The sequence below is a fragment of the Physella acuta genome, unplaced genomic scaffold, assembly GCF_028476545.2.
Source record: "Physella acuta isolate Inbredline_101_S28 unplaced genomic scaffold, ASM2847654v3 ptg000849l, whole genome shotgun sequence".
Taxonomy (NCBI): Eukaryota; Metazoa; Mollusca; class Gastropoda; family Physidae; genus Physella; species Physella acuta.
The window spans coordinates 1-18100 of NW_026732366.1; the positions used below are offsets into that span (position 1 = coordinate 1).

The 18100-nt window shown below is 34.2% G+C and overlaps 3 protein-coding genes across 5 annotated transcripts; 1 reads left to right on the forward strand and 2 right to left on the reverse strand.

Annotated features, from left to right (window-relative positions):
- Nucleotides 1–5534: 5534 nt before the first annotated feature.
- LOC131952070 (cytochrome c oxidase assembly factor 5) lies at nt 5535–7695 on the reverse strand. 2 transcript variants are annotated; one of them, XM_059314563.1, is made up of 4 exons: nt 7437–7695; nt 6527–6650; nt 5929–6024; nt 5535–5708 (listed from the first exon to the last, which is right to left on the reverse strand). In XM_059314563.1, the coding sequence occupies exons 2-4, from the start codon at nt 6638–6640 to the stop codon at nt 5667–5669; spliced, it is 252 nt and encodes an 83-aa protein (XP_059170546.1). In that variant the 5' UTR covers nt 6641–6650; nt 7437–7695; the 3' UTR covers nt 5535–5666. The 2 variants fall into 2 exon arrangements, with proteins under 2 accessions (XP_059170546.1, XP_059170545.1); XM_059314562.1 differs by having other exon boundaries at nt 7451–7692.
- Nucleotides 7696–7745: 50 nt separating this feature from the next.
- Nucleotides 7746–12952, forward strand: LOC131952069 (protein unc-50 homolog). Of its 2 annotated transcripts, none has more exons than XM_059314559.1 (8): nt 7746–8085; nt 9654–9909; nt 10093–10118; nt 10585–10650; nt 11037–11157; nt 11335–11474; nt 11678–11779; nt 11939–12952. In XM_059314559.1, the coding sequence occupies exons 2-8, from the start codon at nt 9671–9673 to the stop codon at nt 12082–12084; spliced, it is 840 nt and encodes a 279-aa protein (XP_059170542.1). In that variant the 5' UTR covers nt 7746–8085; nt 9654–9670; the 3' UTR covers nt 12085–12952. The 2 variants fall into 2 exon arrangements, with proteins under 2 accessions (XP_059170542.1, XP_059170544.1); XM_059314561.1 differs by having other exon boundaries at nt 9659–9909.
- A 247-nt stretch (nt 12953–13199) lies between these two features.
- Nucleotides 13200–17682, reverse strand: LOC131952071 (diphthamide biosynthesis protein 3-like). Its single transcript, XM_059314564.1, has 3 exons — nt 17454–17682; nt 13702–13776; nt 13200–13587 (listed from the first exon to the last, which is right to left on the reverse strand). The coding sequence occupies exons 1-3, from the start codon at nt 17559–17561 to the stop codon at nt 13522–13524; spliced, it is 249 nt and encodes an 82-aa protein (XP_059170547.1). The 5' UTR covers nt 17562–17682; the 3' UTR covers nt 13200–13521.
- Between the last annotated feature and the right edge of the window lie 418 nt (nt 17683–18100).

Sequence of the window (18100 nt, forward strand, 5' to 3'; positions counted from 1 at the left end):
ACTCTATTTTAAATGAAATTATGTGCGTAGTTAAATTTCCTACACCCCCACCCCCACCCAAATGTTATTTCATCTTCACATAAAACAGACTCCCCCCTCCCATTGATTTGTGTCAAGTGACAATGACATCATTCATAAGCACCCCACCCACCTCACTGTGGTTCTATTTCGGTAAATTACTTTCGTTTCGATTCGAATTTTCACAAGTGACTAGATCTCTAGTCAGCTTAACAGTGCACTACAGCGTCGAGACACATACCGAGCTAATTTTATACCAATATGTCGACGTCACATCGCCACTGCGCACTAATCAGTTATCTCGACGTTGATTGGGCGATGTGCTTACTTGCGGTTGTTTCCGATCGTCAAATATGTGTGCAGAGCGCTCTTTGTTGGACAGGTGTAAATGAATTTGGTACATTGCCAAAATGCAATGCTTTTAAAAATTAAATAATATCATTTTTTTAAAAAAAAACAATTTAAATAAACATTACGTGTATGCTAAACACATAATAAACTCTGTACTTCTTGTTAAACAAATAATTCACCGTTGTTAAGGGCAATAGAGACATTCTAATCTACCGATTTAGACCTTGGTTCGTAATATTCTATTTTTGGCATATTTCTTATTAAACAGCTTTATTACAGTAGACACCTCCTACCACTCCCACCCCTGCCCAACGAATAGAGATAGATAGTATCGTATCTGTAATCTGTAAGTGTAACATATATTTATCTTTTTGAAGGGGAGTTGACGAGACCCAATGCTTTATTTTTAAGTACGAAACTTGTAGGGCAGTGTAGGCCAGTAGGTCTTAACCTTTTTAGAGGTACCGAACCCCACTAGTTTGACTAGTTTCATATGCGCATTCACCGAACCCATCTTAACAGTTCTATCGTCCGTACTGACAAAATCCGATCGTGACTTATGATTCGGGTTTGTCTTGACCTCCACCGAACCCCTGAGACTAACTCCCCAAACCCCTGGGGTTCGATAGACCACAGGTTAAGAACCACTGGTGTAGGCATATAAACATACTTTGATAAATATAAACGATATTCACTTCCTATATAGAATTAGATCTATCCTTAATGTTGTTAACCCAATTCGTATAATAGGGGAACACAAGCAGGAACTTAAAAATCATTAGCGTCCCGTAAGTGTATCACCCCCCCCCCCCCTACCCTTTTTTCATTGTATTTCAAGGACCCCAAAATGTCATATTACAAGTAAGTAGCTAGTAGTCCTACCTGAATAACATTGATTTTGTTAGAATAATAAAGAGGAGAGGGCGGGTCGTTGTGACGTCATTTTGGGGTATCTGGCATTCTGTGATGAGGTTTTACAAGTAAAACGGATGTGGTTTTGCCACTCGCAGTATTAAAAATTGATTTTTTTTGTGTGGCTGGTTCGCAAGTGGTGGCTTACTTGTCGACTAGCGTACGGTGTTTACACTTAAAGGGTTTCTTTCAGGCATCTGAACCACCCCTCCCCCTTCGCAACGAAATATAATTAATACACAAAATATATAGGCTAATTCAGCTAGTTTCCGACCCCCTCCATCAAAAGTTTTAAGAGCCCCCTCCCCTCTACCCAGAGAAAAATGTCTGAAAGAAACACAGCTTACACATTCGCACAGTTGACAACCGCGAGAATGACACACATAATCCAATCCTAATAATAAGCCAACATGCCTAGCACTAGCCTTAACCCACACTAACCCTAGCGCTAACCTGAACCCACGCTAACCCTAGCGCTAACCTGAACCCACGCTAACCCTAGCGCTAACCTGAACCCAAGCCACGGTTTTAAAAAAATCGTTATCGGTTCTACCTTCTTCACTAGCTTAATATGTGTATATGGCTAATCGATACGCTGGCTAAATAAACACACTTCACAGTACGTTGTCATGGGCGGGTTTCTTGCACTGAAGGTCAAAGATTTAAAGTAGAGAGGGGTGGGGGGGGGGGGGGTGACGGGAAGGTCGAGTCCACCCATCTCTACTATTAAAGGTAACGATCCGACCCGTTGTGCTTTTGAGACACGAACACAGCTGCTAACAAAGATGAGGGCTGAGATAGCTGCCAAGAAAGACGTGTTTAGAAGCCAGTGTCCTCGACCATGTGGCGCATCGACGCGCTGTCTACAAAACAAAAAAAAAAAAAAAGGGAATACGTTATGTGGAGTGATAACTCATCGGGGATTATGGGTGTCCGGGTTTTAAAGTATGACATGGTGTCAATATCTTCACTAATCTGTTGATATTTATATCCGCATAGACAGTATTTAGCACGTTAACATAAGTGGCAGATCTATTATCTATTAGGTTTTTAGTTATTGGTTAAGTGACCTCAATATTTATTGTTTGAACAAAGCTTGGCAATAAACGTATTTTAATATAGACCTATTAATATAGGAATATAGGGCCAAGAGTCATATTATATATAGGCCCTATATATATATATATATATATATATATATATATATATATATATATATATATATATACACACACACACATATATATATATATATATATATATATATATATATATATATATATATATATATATATATATATATATATATATATATATATATATGTGTGTATATATGTGTGTGTGTGTGAGTGTGTATGTGTGAATGTGGAGCAAGAGTATTTGCCTTTAAAAAAAAGTATTTTGTTTAAACGTTTGTCATTGGGACTATAAATTTAAAATAAAATAAATAATAAAAGTGTTCCCATTTTTTCAGTCGCTGCTTAAATGTGTTCAGGCCTATACTACTTATTACTACAAAATATATTGTAACACTGACAGTACACAGCCTTTAGGCATTTCCTTCAATAAAACATGATGTTGCAATCCTAGTTGACAATAGCATAACACTTCAGTGAAGACACGTTGTTTTTAGCTGTACATTACAGAATGTTTGACTTTTTTTTCTTTCACAAATCTTGCTGAACCAGTCCTAGATAAAATATTTTTAATTAAAAAAAAAATTAACGTGTCACATTCTTATACCTTTTTCTTTACTGAGGAAAATTTATTTGGAGTCTCCCTCATTACTCTTCCGCCCCATCACGCCCCCCCCCCCTAGCAACACCCCATGTTGTTTGAAATATTCGGAATATTAAAGCCCGTTTGAAAACGTAGTTCTGTGACCACAAGTTCCTATGTAATCATTGGATAAGCTCTTGAATAGAGTGTGACAAGGCTGACAAGATAACGCTGAAGTAAGCCGCAGGAACACGTAGGTGGGTGGCGGCGTGGAGGGCGGATATTGGATTGACTCGAGTCCATCATTTCTCCAGGGGTGGTCGGTCATCTCATTCTCAAACCAATTTCAGTTTTTAAAATGGGCTTTTCGTTATTGAATCTTGACATCGGTAAATAGAAAAAAAGTGTAATCTCATACACTGCAGATATTTTGAGCTCCTTTCTTATTAGTCCAGTCACTCCAGTGGTGTGTTGGCTAAAGGTTGAGGCCTATATTATAGGCCTATACATACAAATAAATTTATAGTAGAACGACTTTTACTATATTTTAAGAGGAAAAAAAAAGGATCGAGCCCTTAAAAATCGGGGACTATGCCTTGTCTTCGTCCCCCCCCCTCCCCCCCCCCCAATGTTCTGCCATACGGAAAGTCAGATGCAGAGGCGTAGCGAGGGGGGTACATATGTCCCCGGGCGCCGACCATAGGGGTGCCAAAACGGGTTGTAAAAACAAACTAAAATCACATTTTAGCTGCAGTTTTGCATTATAAATATAAAAAGTATATCGGGGGGGGGGGGGGGGGGGGGGGGTGGGGGGCGGGCAAGTTGAAAGTTTGAGGGGGGGGGGGGGGGAGGTGCAAAAATGAAAGTTTGAGGGGGAGTGCAAATGGAAAATTGAAAGGTTGTTCCCGAGGGGGCGCCAAATTGAAAGTTTGTCCCCGGGAAGGGTCACTACGCCTCTGGTCAGAAGATCTTGAAAGTAATAAAAGGACACTTTTTTTTTAAAATACGAGGAGCTCCATATAGATCTAGATATAGATCCGCCAACAGGCTTAGCACATTTTTTTGGGAGGGGGGGGGGGTATGTCCACGCAGCGTGAATACGAATGGAATGTTCGAATGTTACTAAACACGCGAACGACCAGAGATTCAACATCAACCCCTGCTGGCGTACAGGCTCAATTTGAATGGTCCCCCCTTTGTTATTGTAAGAGGCTTTTCAATTTAGAGAGTTTTTACACGACCGACTGTTTGTGTGAACTGGACCGGTTAGTACACGAATTTTTTTTCCGTCAGCTAACGGACGACCAACATACACACACACACATCACCTAATGACCAAAATGAAGTGAACATCACGCCTCGTAAAGTTAAACTTTGCCTCAAACAAACTTAGCAACAGGGATTGTTTGTTCAGATGATTGATTAGATCTCATTAACACCGCGATGTACTTGTTTAATAATGAACTAGTCGGCTTAAACCACCTTTAAGAAATCACCGCTTTCCTTGTGGAAATATGTGGGGAAATGAAAAGAACAAAAAACGTATTAGTATTAGGAGCAGCCAAGAGGATAAAAATAACAAATGAAGGCGAATTTCAAGCCGTTAGGACTGAATTGTGTATGAATCTGATAGGGATATCCTAAACACCAAAATTACTTTCACTGCGTGATGATTTGAATATGTGTACGCCAAAGTTGCTTAGTCCTTTCTCTTTCCTCACCTCTGTTTGAGTATCTGTTACATGGTTTTGAAAACAGATGAGTCGCAAATTTATTATTGGAATCAATGAATTATGGATCTATATCACGGAGAAAGTCCTTCACTAGTGGACAAGTATGTGTTAGCAGGCCAAGAAGACCAAATTTTGTTCCAGGCATCTCTTTGTGGGGGCAGAGCCCATCCCCCCCCCAAACAAAATGGAATTTATATAGAAAACAATAACTTTTAGCAGTGTCTGCCCCCCCCCCCCCCCCCCCCCCCCCCGAAAAATAGTCTGGAAGAAACACTGAAGAAGACCGTGGCTGTCGAGCTACAAGGATAGACCTTTACCAGGGGTCGGCAACCTTTTGAGGCGGAAGAGCCAAAAATTACAATGTGCATACACATGCCTTGTACTTATAATATAAAAATATGGAATTATTTTATGGCTTAAGATAAATAAGACCAATACATTCTACCAGTATTTATTTTGAAGCAACAGTGAAATGTACCAAATAACAGTCTGTTAAAACACTGACAAACTCAAACAGGGGAAACAATTCAATACATTTCTTTTGATTGAACTTGAACTATTTTCTACTGCCCCTTTTAAAATGTTAAAAGTTTAATTGTTATTAGCTTGTAATATGTAATTTCAATGTGATACTGTCACATATATTACTAGAACTTCTAGTAAGTTGATATGTGATAGTATCACATTGAAATGACATATTACAAACTGATAAAATTTATACTTTACAAGTAGAAGGTATATCCCATAATTTGTATTTGATTTACAATACCTGCAATCAAATATATAGGCAAAACTCTTAACATGGTGTTGATTACATTTTATTTAAAGAAAAATCTCAGCATACATTGACGATACAAAATAACATTCTTGCTCGTACTTCTCAACAATGCACCTCAGTCTTCATCACAGCCAATCAGAACAGATTTGAAACATTTAATAATACCTTCTTCCTCTAAACCGATTTCGCATGTCTAACTGCGGAATGACAAAAAAATAACATGTAAGTAAAAAAAAACATTAAGAGAATTATTCATATTTCAAAATGAGAATTGATATAAAATCTATAAGAATTTTAAGTATGAAATGATTGATTTGATCTGGTTAGTAATTCTACATTTTACAAGACATGATTTAAATAAATGTAAATAACATACATTTTTTGTCACATGAATTGATATGTAAAGGTAACACCTACCATGGATCGTCTACATTCAAAAAAGCTATTTCTTAACACTGCACATTGCTGAGGCAGGGATTCTAGACGCATACAATCTCGTGGTGTTTTTTTATCCTGGATTATGAAAAGTGTATGATAAAAGAATAAAAATTAAAGGAATTAGGCCTATTTAAAATGTATTTAAAATAAAATATAGTCATTATGTACAGCATCAGCAAGTATATTGTAAATCAACCTAAAACTAAGCAGCATGATGATTTGAATTAAAACTAAACTAGTCAACAGTTAAGGTGCATTAGAGTAGGACAGCACCCCAAAATATTGAATAGATCTTAAACCAGTCTTCCAGTGGATTTGTTCTAAATAATGTCCAGCACACCCATCTCATTATGGGCTGCTTACTATTATAAGCTCATCTCTGACTACTGAGGAGAGAATGGAGGTATACCCCCAAACATCTACCTTAATCTGCCAATCATATTTATTTTACATGATTTTTAAATTTACATTTAAAAACCAGGGCACTCAAAATAGGGAGTGTGAAAATATCCCTTGACTATATAAGATGTACATTACTGGATCAGTAAGTTAAAAAGAAAAGCTGAAATGAACACACCTTTTTGACACAGTCAGTATTTTGTAGGCATTCCAACAGGTCATCACGCAGATCTTCACAAGCTACCTTCTTTTTACTTTTTTCTACTTCTATGTCTTCATAAAATTTTGGCATCCTCTTGATCCTATTTAAATACACAGTATGTAAATGCTTCTGATCAAACCACCTATGGTCAATGCACTCAAAACCAAAAGGCTTCATTTAATTTGACTCTCTTTAATCATCTTAGATTTGGATCCACACAAAAAGTACAACCCCCATTATTTAATTTTTCTTCTTTTTTTAAAACCCCTAGATCTATTTATTTTTAAAATCTATTAAATCATCAGTGGATATAAGATATAACATAACAAAACAATAACATTGCAAGCTAGTTGATTTTTCATCATTATCTCTACTCATTAGTGTCTAAGACTCTAAGACACAAGGGTCAGATGCAATAGAGTTCACCTTTATCAATTACCTTTGCATACAGAGGGATAATATGGTCAACACTATCTATGCCTAATTGCCTTTGTTTCCCTAACATAAGTCAGGTACTCATCAGAGCTGTGTGGACTCAGGAATGTCTTAGAGTCTCGAGCCCTGGTTCCGAATTCGAGACTTGCTGGTTAGCAGTAGTAAGATAAATTATTTGACCATGACCACGCAGTCCCTAGATCTAGTTAACTACCAGTAATCTAAAAGAAGATTCCATTATCTGACACCAGTATAAAAATTTTCCTTTTTTTCTGAATCAAGCATAACTTTTTGTGAGGTCATAGTATTGAATTAATTAATAGGGCTAGGACAATAACGGATTTTGCTTTATATAGAATAGATCTCTAGACTAGTTTATACTTTTTTTATATACTTTATAGATCTAGGTCAATCTAGGTCTACTTTATTATTTATTTATTGAGTGCTTTACTTTATTTTGCCTACTTTTTGAATTATCAGACAATGAAATGATGGTTGATTGTAGATCTAGCTAGATGATATTTCTACTTGTTAACTTGTACTTTACTCTTGGCATGAAATGCTTTGCGGACTTTGGATTGGAGATACAGTCTTGCACTGCAGAGACCTAGAAATCTAGAATCTCTAGAATTTATTTATTATCTTAATCTTTCTTTTTATACCCTCTAGCCTACCAGTACCAGAAATACTTTTTGACCTAACCGACAATATTTATCTCCCCTGACTGCACAGGCGCAGTAAAAAATAAAACATAATTTCCGCTTATTCGCTGGCAACTTAGGGTTGTTTGTTGTGATGTCGCTTTCGTAAACAATATCAATATCAGAATATCATAATAGTGTTACGTTAAAATATTCTTACCAATCGCATAAGAACACTCAAAAGAAGCAATCTATCGAATAATTACTTATACCAGTGGAAATATGTAATAACTGCAATATAAACCTGGCACTGACTAGTTGCAGAATTCTAGATCTAGATCTAGATCTTCTGATCTTGTGAAGCTGGTTTTGCTTGTGGGACTGTTGTATCTTACTCTTGACTTGCATGAGGCCTGAACTCTAAATCTGAACTGTTGCTGCTCACTTTTTGATTATTTTGTGAGACAATTTTTAGTGTTTGATAAGTAAAAAATAAAACTCTAAAATATCTAGGCCTATTTCATATTAATATAATAATTATATGTACTTATGTATTATGTAGGCCTATGGCCTATCTATAGTGCTGCATAGCATCAAGACTTCGTCATACTAAGTTAACTTAGTGTTAGTCACACTTCACTAAATGTAAATACAGTAATACTACTATTTACTATTTAGACTCTAGTTAGAGTTTGACTTAGTCACTTAGTTTATAAGTTTAGTTACAAGTTACTAAGTTAGATAATAAGTTAATAGTTAGAAATAGAATATAATACCAGATCTATAGTATAGATACATCCTAGTACTAGATCTAGTCTAGTAGGATTATTAAACTTAAAAAAACAAACTCTGTAGGTCTATTATTATTATAATTAATAATTATAGGCGCCTACATTCCTTCTATTTATAATATTTTTTTATTTAAGTATATTACGATGTGAATTCGCAATTATACTGTTTCCAAAATTTCATGTCAAATGACACATTACCTAAATTCAAAATATTTAATATTAACCAATAATACACATGTGACTGCGCAGAGAGCACAATAACTTTCCTAGAGGTTCTAGGTTCAGAATCACTCAGCCCTATGGTTCATTTTCTTCTTTCTTTTTAGGCTATTGTCACGTTCTAGAGAAAATTGCAACCTAGTTTATTTTTTATTTTTGCAATGAGATTGAGTAAATTTAGGCCTACACATTAACTTAAATAATTTTCTAAAATGACATTTCTTAAGTTTAAGGGATATTGTTAGCATCTAACGCAGGGGTTCCCAACCTTTTTTTTACTCTAGAGCATATTCTAAAATATTGGTAGGGTGGCGGGCACCACCTATTTTAAATCGACAAACTCCTTCCAGAGGCGTAGCGATCCTTCCCGTCATCCGGGGACAAAACCTTCGATTTGCACCCCCCCTCCCCCCTCAAACTTTCGATTTGCATCCCCCCTCAAACTTTTGATTTGCACCCCCCCCCCCCCTCAAACTTTCGATTTCCATCCTCTTCAACCTTTCAATAGTGTTTATGAAAAAAATTCTGTCTCTGTCGAATAGTGAGAGGTGGGCACATACAAATCGTTCGGCGGGCGCCATGGCGCCCGCGGGCACGGGGTTGGGAACCCCTGATCTAACGTATGATAAAAACTACTTCTGAATACTAGAATTCATAAAATCCAATTTTAGGTTGCGATAGAGTGCCACTTAAATCTTGAACAAATTCAAGCTATACAAATGCAGCTTTAATTTAATGGTGTTTCTTGTGTTAGGTTATAAGAAGTAATTACATGAGTAGCTTCTAATTAATAGTTCACTAACCCATGGTTAAGTCAATAGATTACTATTTTTTTTTTATTAGAGACAAAAATTGAGTAGTTGGCTATGTTGTTTTTTAGTTATACTATAAATTTCTAGTCTACCAACCAGTTACCTCACTTGAATTTTAAGTTATATTTAATGCATGAAATGGACCAGTATTTATTATCAATAATGATGATTTAAATTACCTATATTTATATGTTTTCTCTTTAAGTTCAGTGTCTTCACAAAATGTCATCTTATACAAAGATATCACCGCCAGTGTCACCAACTCCATCAATGCCTCCTTTTTCACCATTCTTGAGTCGAACAAGCAGCAATGGCAGTACTAGCTCTCAAACCAGAGAGGCACATCTCACCGCAACAGCAAAAAGACAAAAATACTTCAGAAGACTGTTTAAATTTAGACAAATGGACTTTGAATATGCCTTTTGGCAGATGATTTATTTATTTGTTTCACCCCAAAAAGTGTAAGAGCTTTTATCATCCTATTTGTAACATTTAACATTATGAAACAATATAAAAGAAACTGAACAATTCTTTTCAAAGAGTTAATATACTAAGAGTTAATATGGCTAAAAAGTTATGCATTTTATAGTCTACTGGTCACCCATTTAACCATTTTATTAGTATCTTTTTTCTTTCACTTTCAGATACAGAAACTTTCAGTATAGAAAACGTAAGTTATATAACCTGAGATAAGCAGTTAATACTTAATTAAGTACTTAGAATTATGTATACTGTAGCTAAGTTAAGACATGATTATATTTCTTGTAAACTGACCAATAATTTCAAGTTAATGAAGTTAAATTTCAATGTATGGTGAATAATTCCTACAAATATGTAAATGATTGCTGCTGCATCCACTGAAAGGTGTGCTATTTTTATTGAAGTTTTTATTTAAAAAAAAGTTAAGCAAGCTTGTATCAAGTTCATAAGTTGGGTTATAAAGGGATTATGTCAACTTTTAGAATTAGCTATAGGCAAAGATATTCTTTATAGACTGAGGAGAGAGGACCAATTAGTATTTTCCTATGTTTTAAGTACATAATCAGATTTCATGTGTTATACTAAAGAAGCTATCTTGGTTGACATGTTTTTGTAGGGTGTTTAAGTTAGCTTAAATTGAATATAATATTTTACAGAAACTAAAGATCAATGGGCTAGAGATGATCCAGCTTTTCTTGTACTTCTTACATTTTGGCTGTGTGGTTAGTACATTGTTTTTCTCAGAAACTTATATTTTTGTATTTCTATCATGGGGTAGATAATTCACCTGTTTCTGAGACCTCAGTCTTGTCACCAATGTACCCAATTGACGTTCCCTTTACCCATAGTACTGGGTGGACTCAGGGACATCCAACTGACTCAAACCCTGGAGCTGAGGCTGTGACTTTTGGGTTAGCAGTCATGTGTTCTACCACGCTGCTAATACACGTCATGACTAGCAGATTTTTATCTGGAAATCTTTTCTGATCTGGAGCTAATTTTTGCCTTTGTAGAATTATAAAATTTATTTTTCTACATAGTTCATTTTAAAAGTATTAAACAGAGAAATTGTTTTTATTTACAAACTTTTAACTATACATTATTACAGTGTCTTCACTTGGATTTACAGTAGCGCTAAGTCTTGGTTTTCTTGGTTTTATCAAGTTTTTATTGTGGGTGATCTTTATTGATTGTATTGGCGTGGGCCTGCTTATTGCTACTTTATTTTGGTAAGTGCTGCTACTTCCTTTATTTTTTTAAATTAGTATTTCAAGATAATTGTATATTAAGTAATGAAATATTTTATTAAATGTGACCATTCTAAAATTATTTTTGAAACATAGTTAAGGCCTGTTTTCTTTAATTACTGGTAACATTCAATTATGGTTGGTAAATTTTCACTTTAGGTTTATTGCAAATCGTTACATGTTGATAAATCCACCCAGAGGGCAAGATGTTGAATGGGGCTATGCATTTGATGTTCACCTCAATGCATTCTTTCCTTTGTTGTTGATACTACATTTCTTTCAATTGCCATTTCTCAATTGTAAGTTTTGTTGTTTACAAAGTAAAAAAAACAATCTTTGTAGAAATGCTGAAAGTATGCTTTGCATCATTAGTAAACAGACATTAGTAATTGTAATTATCTTAATTTAAGATTAATCTTTAATTTAATCTTTAAGTTAAAGATGGTTGCCTACTATCTTGTTCATTTGATGCTATCGACATTTTAAATACTATGCTCCTCAGATGTTATAAACAAGGATATGTTTTTCTCAAGATTTTTTGGAAACACGTTATGGCTTTTAGCTATAGGCTACTACATCTACATTACATTCTTGGGCTACAGCGGTAAGGATAACAAAAACATTACATTATTAAAAATATATATTCTAGTAGGAAAAGTAAATTTTTTAAAACTTTGTTCGTACAAAGTGATAATGATGTATTGTACTTATCAGCAAATCTATTGCCAAATAATATTCTAATAGTAATTTTAAAAATCCTCAGCACTTCCATTCTTGAAAAACACAAGGACCCTGCTGTTTCCGATGACTGCAGTACTCCTCATTTATATTTTGTCACTAATTTTGGGGTGGAACTTCAGCTGGGGTCTCTCACAGTTTTACCATGATAGGGTGATGGACAACGTTTAGAGGTTGCCAAGATTGCTGGAGAGGATGTTTTCCAAAAATGTCTTGACTGAAAGATGTGTAAGGGTTACATAATATAAGTACCATATATCTGTAAAATTTCCATCTTGTCTCAAGTGGACTAAAAACAACAGTAGATGAATAGTTTGCTACATAGAAAGAAGTGTAAAAATTCTTTATTTATATTTTGTTAAATTATAGAATGACTATCTGAAAAATATGTTAACGAACAAAATAAATTTTATTCTAAGAATACATTCTTAATTATTACATCAAATTTGAAAGTTTTTCCTTACATATAGCAATCCAAAATGTGGTTTTGTATTTTTGTAATTGATAAAAATTATTGTTTTACTTGATCGATTATTGTGCAGAATTTGTATATTTGCACCACCACACCATTCTCTGCTATCTACATAAGGATTTAATGTTTGCAGGTTAATTTTTTAGGTAAAGGTTAAACTTAAACATATCACTTATATTTGACAAGTCATTCTTTAACTTAAAAAAAACAGTTTAGTCCAAAATCTGGATATGGTACAATATCCTTAAAAACTGTTTATGATGATGGTCAGGTGTCTACCTCTTCAGCATTCAAGTCATAAAAAGGATTGTGTTGTCGGCAAAGTTCCTGTTGCACTTGATTCTCCCTGACCTATCAGTTACCCTGTTCAGTGTTTGACAGAGACAAGATCTTCACAAACAATAAGCAAATAGCATGCAAATATTTTATCAGAGGGTTTTATATATTTGCTTAGGTGTGTAAATAATGCAATAAGTATTTTGATAAGTTTTGACTGCTGTATTAATGCTTTTTAAATTAGCCACATTTGATTTGTTTCATTAAAATGACTGAAATGAATTGTGCAAAGTATGTGTCATAATTGGTTCTTTTCGAACTCTTGTTCTTATTTACTTGTCATTCATACATTCTAGTGCCAGAAATAACTTGGCCATGCTTCTGAGTTGCAAATATCTGGCATAGAACTGATCACTTAACAAAACACTAAGCTGTTATTTTTTTGACAAAACTTCAACAGTACTTTCTCTCTTGAGAAGCACACAATTTTAAAATTGATGAATAAAAGCACAACAATAAAAATGTAAAACATCTGATGTAAACTTAATTTCTTTTTATTGTGGCTTATTCATACATTGTTGCAAAAAACAAAGGGGAGCACCAAGTCCCCTTTATTAATGTTATCTGCCCAAATCTAGTTCAATAATATCATCATTCGGTGGAGTACAGTAAGATGAGACACGAATTCTGTAATCCATTCAAGAATAAATAAAGTATTTTTGTCCAAGCTTTATTATATGCAGACTTTTCCTGTTTATTTTAATACACAGGCGTGTGCACATGAACAGTTTTAAAAGTTCTGGTGATTCAGTAGGATAGTGAAAGCATTAATTTTCTTTAAGAAATGTTTCCAAATGAACTTAAGCAGATGTAGGCTCCACACTCAGTGAGATAGGAACAGCTTTTTCAGATATCATGAAGTCATCCTGCAGAGAATTTTGAAATATAGATTACTTTTACAACAAAACAGTTTTAAAAAGTAGCGAGAACATTCATATCAATAAATTAATATAAAAATTATATGAAATAATATATCATACCAAATCATATATCACTTTAATAAGAAGAGAACAGCTTGGACACTTGGCTACATCCTCTCCATTTTGTAATTCTTCCTGGAAATATTAAAACAGGTTTATAAAACACCCTAGTTATAGAAGCTTAGTTCAAGCATGGGCTGCTTAAAAATTGTAGATTAAATCATGCTTTGATTTCAACAGTTACAAATGCTTAATTATACAGGAGACATCATATGGAACCATCAGCTTTGTCATGTCTGGTAATACTTGTTTCCAGTTTCCTCATCATATAATAAACTATCCTTCTCCTCTCAATTTCTAGCACCAATGCAATTTGTCTTTACTTTCCCATACTGCTTTTAGATTTGGTCAAACCCACTGACATTTATAGGATGAGAAAAATCTGACTACACAACATCTTCATGGGGATCATGCGAGACAACACCAAGACGTAAGCTCAACAGACCATATCTCTAAAATATATATAGATAATGTGTACAGTTGGCCTATGGATCAGTTTGTCAATTTTATCTTTATTTATTGCCCACATGTTTTACAAGTACATTTTATTATTACTAAGCAACTTCATCATTGTCATCAAGTTTTCTGTTGTGTAGCAGCCATTTAAGATTTGCCGATTCTAGCTGGAAGTTGTGCATATTTACTAAACAGCGCTATAGTCTATAGCAATCAAACTTTTCAGTCCGAGGGCCGCATTAACTATCAAATTTCAGTTTGGGGGCCAGTTTCTTCCAGGCATGTTTTTTATTTTTCTGGGCAAAGTTCCTCAGCCATCACCAACAAACGTTTTTTCCGTGGACAAAAAGATCTCCGCGGGCCGTAGTTTGGAGACCCCTGGTCTATAGTGACCTGGTTTTTCTTATCTAAATGTTCGTTGTTCAGGCCTATGAGTTGTGCTGATTGGATTAACATGATAAAAACTTACATAGGCCTAGTAGATTTAAATATGGCAGGAAACAGATTGGTACCGCAAAATGCATATTCGGTCTTCGCCGTTCATAAACTTTCTAACCAGACATCGTTCGGGGATTTTGTTTATACTGATAAATAGAGCAAGGTTTTTACAAGCTTCGTTAGCAACATTTTTGTGGAATTCGTTTTTTATGACATTTTGTGCCGCGGCGAAGGATGCGAAGTATGCAAATCTAGACGGAATGGATCTACTTGGAAAGTACGTGTACTGCACTAATAAGGTAAGAAATAATATTTTGTACAAATAACTATTATTTTTTTATGGATTTTTCATTAGAAATGATTGCTGTAAATTATGAAAGTAAAAAAAAGTATATTTGAATGCGTTTTTTACTTTAATTTGAACAAAATGACTGCCGAAAATTACGACACATCGGCGTCGCTGAAAGCGGGAATTTCAGTTAATTTTTTACGGATATAAAATTGTATTTTTTTTACTCCGAAGCATGTATTTAAATAACAGTTAAGTTAAATCTATTTAATTCTGTAAAATATAATTATTATTTTGCCGTAGATACTTTTTTTTTATTTTTAATGATTTTCTGTCGCGGAAAATCGGTATTCGCACCATGCACGCACACGTAGTAAAACTAGACTTATCTTTAAAACATGAGAATCTTGAGTACACTGCGAATAACAAAGTTTTTAAATGTTAGTTTACTTTTGACTTTAAGCCATTTGTTTTAAATCGAAATTAATTGATAATGTAATTATTTCAAAGTAAAAACTTTCCGTCTGAAATTGTCTTCTAACCTTCGCCACTGAACCAGCCTACGCACGACATTCGCGCGAGTCTGTTTCTTCGCAATAGTCTGTATAGTGTCGAGGGCTAATCCTAAAAAGAACCGAGTCCTCACTAATGTAATGTTTATTAAAATTAGGTACAATTGTTGGAACACATGAGATATAACAAATTTAAATTTCTTCAAATCTATAGCCAAAAGAAACTAGAACTTTTTAACTCTGTAAATTATGAATCGAGTGACGGCTGTCGTGAAAACGGGAGCCATTGTACTCTTTTTTTTAGGGTGACCTACTTTTATTATATAAATTTAAAATTCGAAGATTTGATAAGCAGCTGAGTAGCTGAATACGCATGCGATATGGCTGGCACGTTTTGGGATAGGGATCGAGTACACCGTAGAAATTTTTTTTTTCTTAGAACTACGCGTATTTTTTTTTTTAAATCAAAAGATACTTACATATTAGCTGTGGATTTCAATTTCATTACAGAACTAATCACTAACTTTAGTTTTTCTAAAAGTGATTTTGCTTCTAGATCTAGCGTATTTTCAAAATTACGTGTAGATTCTAGATCTAGATCGATTTTACTAACTATTTGACAAACGTGTCAGTAAAATGAGGTCACCGCTTCCAGATTCTTAGGTTTTAATTATGTTTGTCATTTTGATCTATTATAAGTAGCATTAAAACTACTGCATCTATCATCAACATTGTTTTTATAGGCCAGTTCTAATGATACATTCTGTTCATTACCAATTCTAATGAAATCATATCAGGCCCTAACTAACACCCAGTTCACTGACACCACACTATTTGAATGAGGCCACAGACAGTCGTAACTTTAAATTAATTTATAAAGTACTAAACAATTATAATTAGCCATGTAAATGCTGCAACTATAATAAAAATTGGCATATAGACATATTTTACTAATAATATTTTTTATATAGACCTTCTATATTTAACTGTTATTTCTTCCCCAGAGTGTTTTTAAAAGCCAGAATTTTGAACATTTTTTAAAGGGGATAGCGGTCGTTTTTTTTTCAAGAATAATTATAGAAATAAGCTATAAACTGGTATATTTTGTAAAGTTTGACATAATTACAAATAAATTTATGCCTAAGTGACATTTCTGTGTAATTATATTGTGAATTTTGTGAATTTCGTGGATTTTAGACCTTACTACATTTAGATGTAAAAAAAAGTCATTTGAGTGAGTGTGGTTAATCTAAATTTTGAACGTGATGTAAATGTCTAGTGCTATTAATTTTTATATTTTTGAATTCCTCGATTGTTAAGCAACAAAATTGATATATAATATGTCAATATTTGTTACTTTGAAAATTGGCGAAAATCGACCCTAAAAGTAGATGTTTGAGAGTTGAATCTGTTTCCTGCCATATGCTATTAAAAATATTTATTTAAAAGATGATATACTTTCCTTACAGTTACTTTAGTTACAGACTAGATGGGTAGATATCTTTACAACTTGAACTAGATATATATACTAGATTCTATCCCCCCGACGATCTGCCCAAATCGCACCTGCTTAACCACACGATACAGTTAGTTTTGTTAGAGGAATAAGGCCAAAAGAGTAATAATGAGCCCATTGCACAGCTATTTACTATTTTGTGATTTTGGGTAGTTTCAGACCATTGCACAGTTCTTAAGGTACTAATTTGAATTTCAGCCCATTTTACCCTTTTATTGAGTTTTATGTGTCTTCTGCCGGCCAGCCTAGGCTAGGGGCTAAAAGCTTTTTTTGTGGTAATTTTTAGACTAGATCTAGTCACTAGTAGTGCAGTCACTCCTTTTAAGATTTATTAGGACTAAATGTCAAAATGACGTAGATCTAGGTTGTGTTTATATTAAAATATTAGTTTTAAAGTTTATACACTCAACCGGAGGTGAGCGTGAAGCGGCAAATAAAATACGCCTAGATCTAATTAATAGGAGATCTAATAGATCTAGTAGGTAGACCCTCCAAATAATTTAAAATAGTAAAAGTAAAAAGTCTGCTCTGGCTCACCAACCTTCGTAATTTCAAACCTGTCTCCACATGGACATGGGTAATAATAAGTTTCCGTATCACTGTCATATTCCATATCTTCAATTTCTATTTCATCATGGTACACGGACATTTTTAAAATTATAAAACAAGCAGATTAAGTAGAATCTAGTCTAGATTTGCAATATAGAAAAGCCAAATGATTTCACCATCACAAAAGCAAATGCGTCATATCATTACCCCAACTACGAAAAGGAAACCGGATACTAATGTTGACCTAGATTCTAGATCTAGTTCTAGATAGATCTATTAAAAATAACTTGAACCAAATATTTATCATCCAATTATTACCATTTTAAAAAAATGGAACCTTATCAAAAAGAGATATAAATTAAATATTTACACACAATTTATTTAAGTGACAGTGTTAAAAGTATATATTTTCTATATAATTTTCAATTCATTGGGGGGGGGGGGGGGTAGACTTTTTTGGGGGGGAAGAAACCCTGGTAGGGTCTAAGATAAAAAAGTTTACTCCTTTATTACGTATCATGTTTCGGTTATAGCTTGGTTATAGCTATAAACTACATTTCTATTAGGTTCCAACAATATCATAAAATTTAAATTGTGACAGATCTTCCATTTTGAGAATATAGAAATTAGATGGGCAAC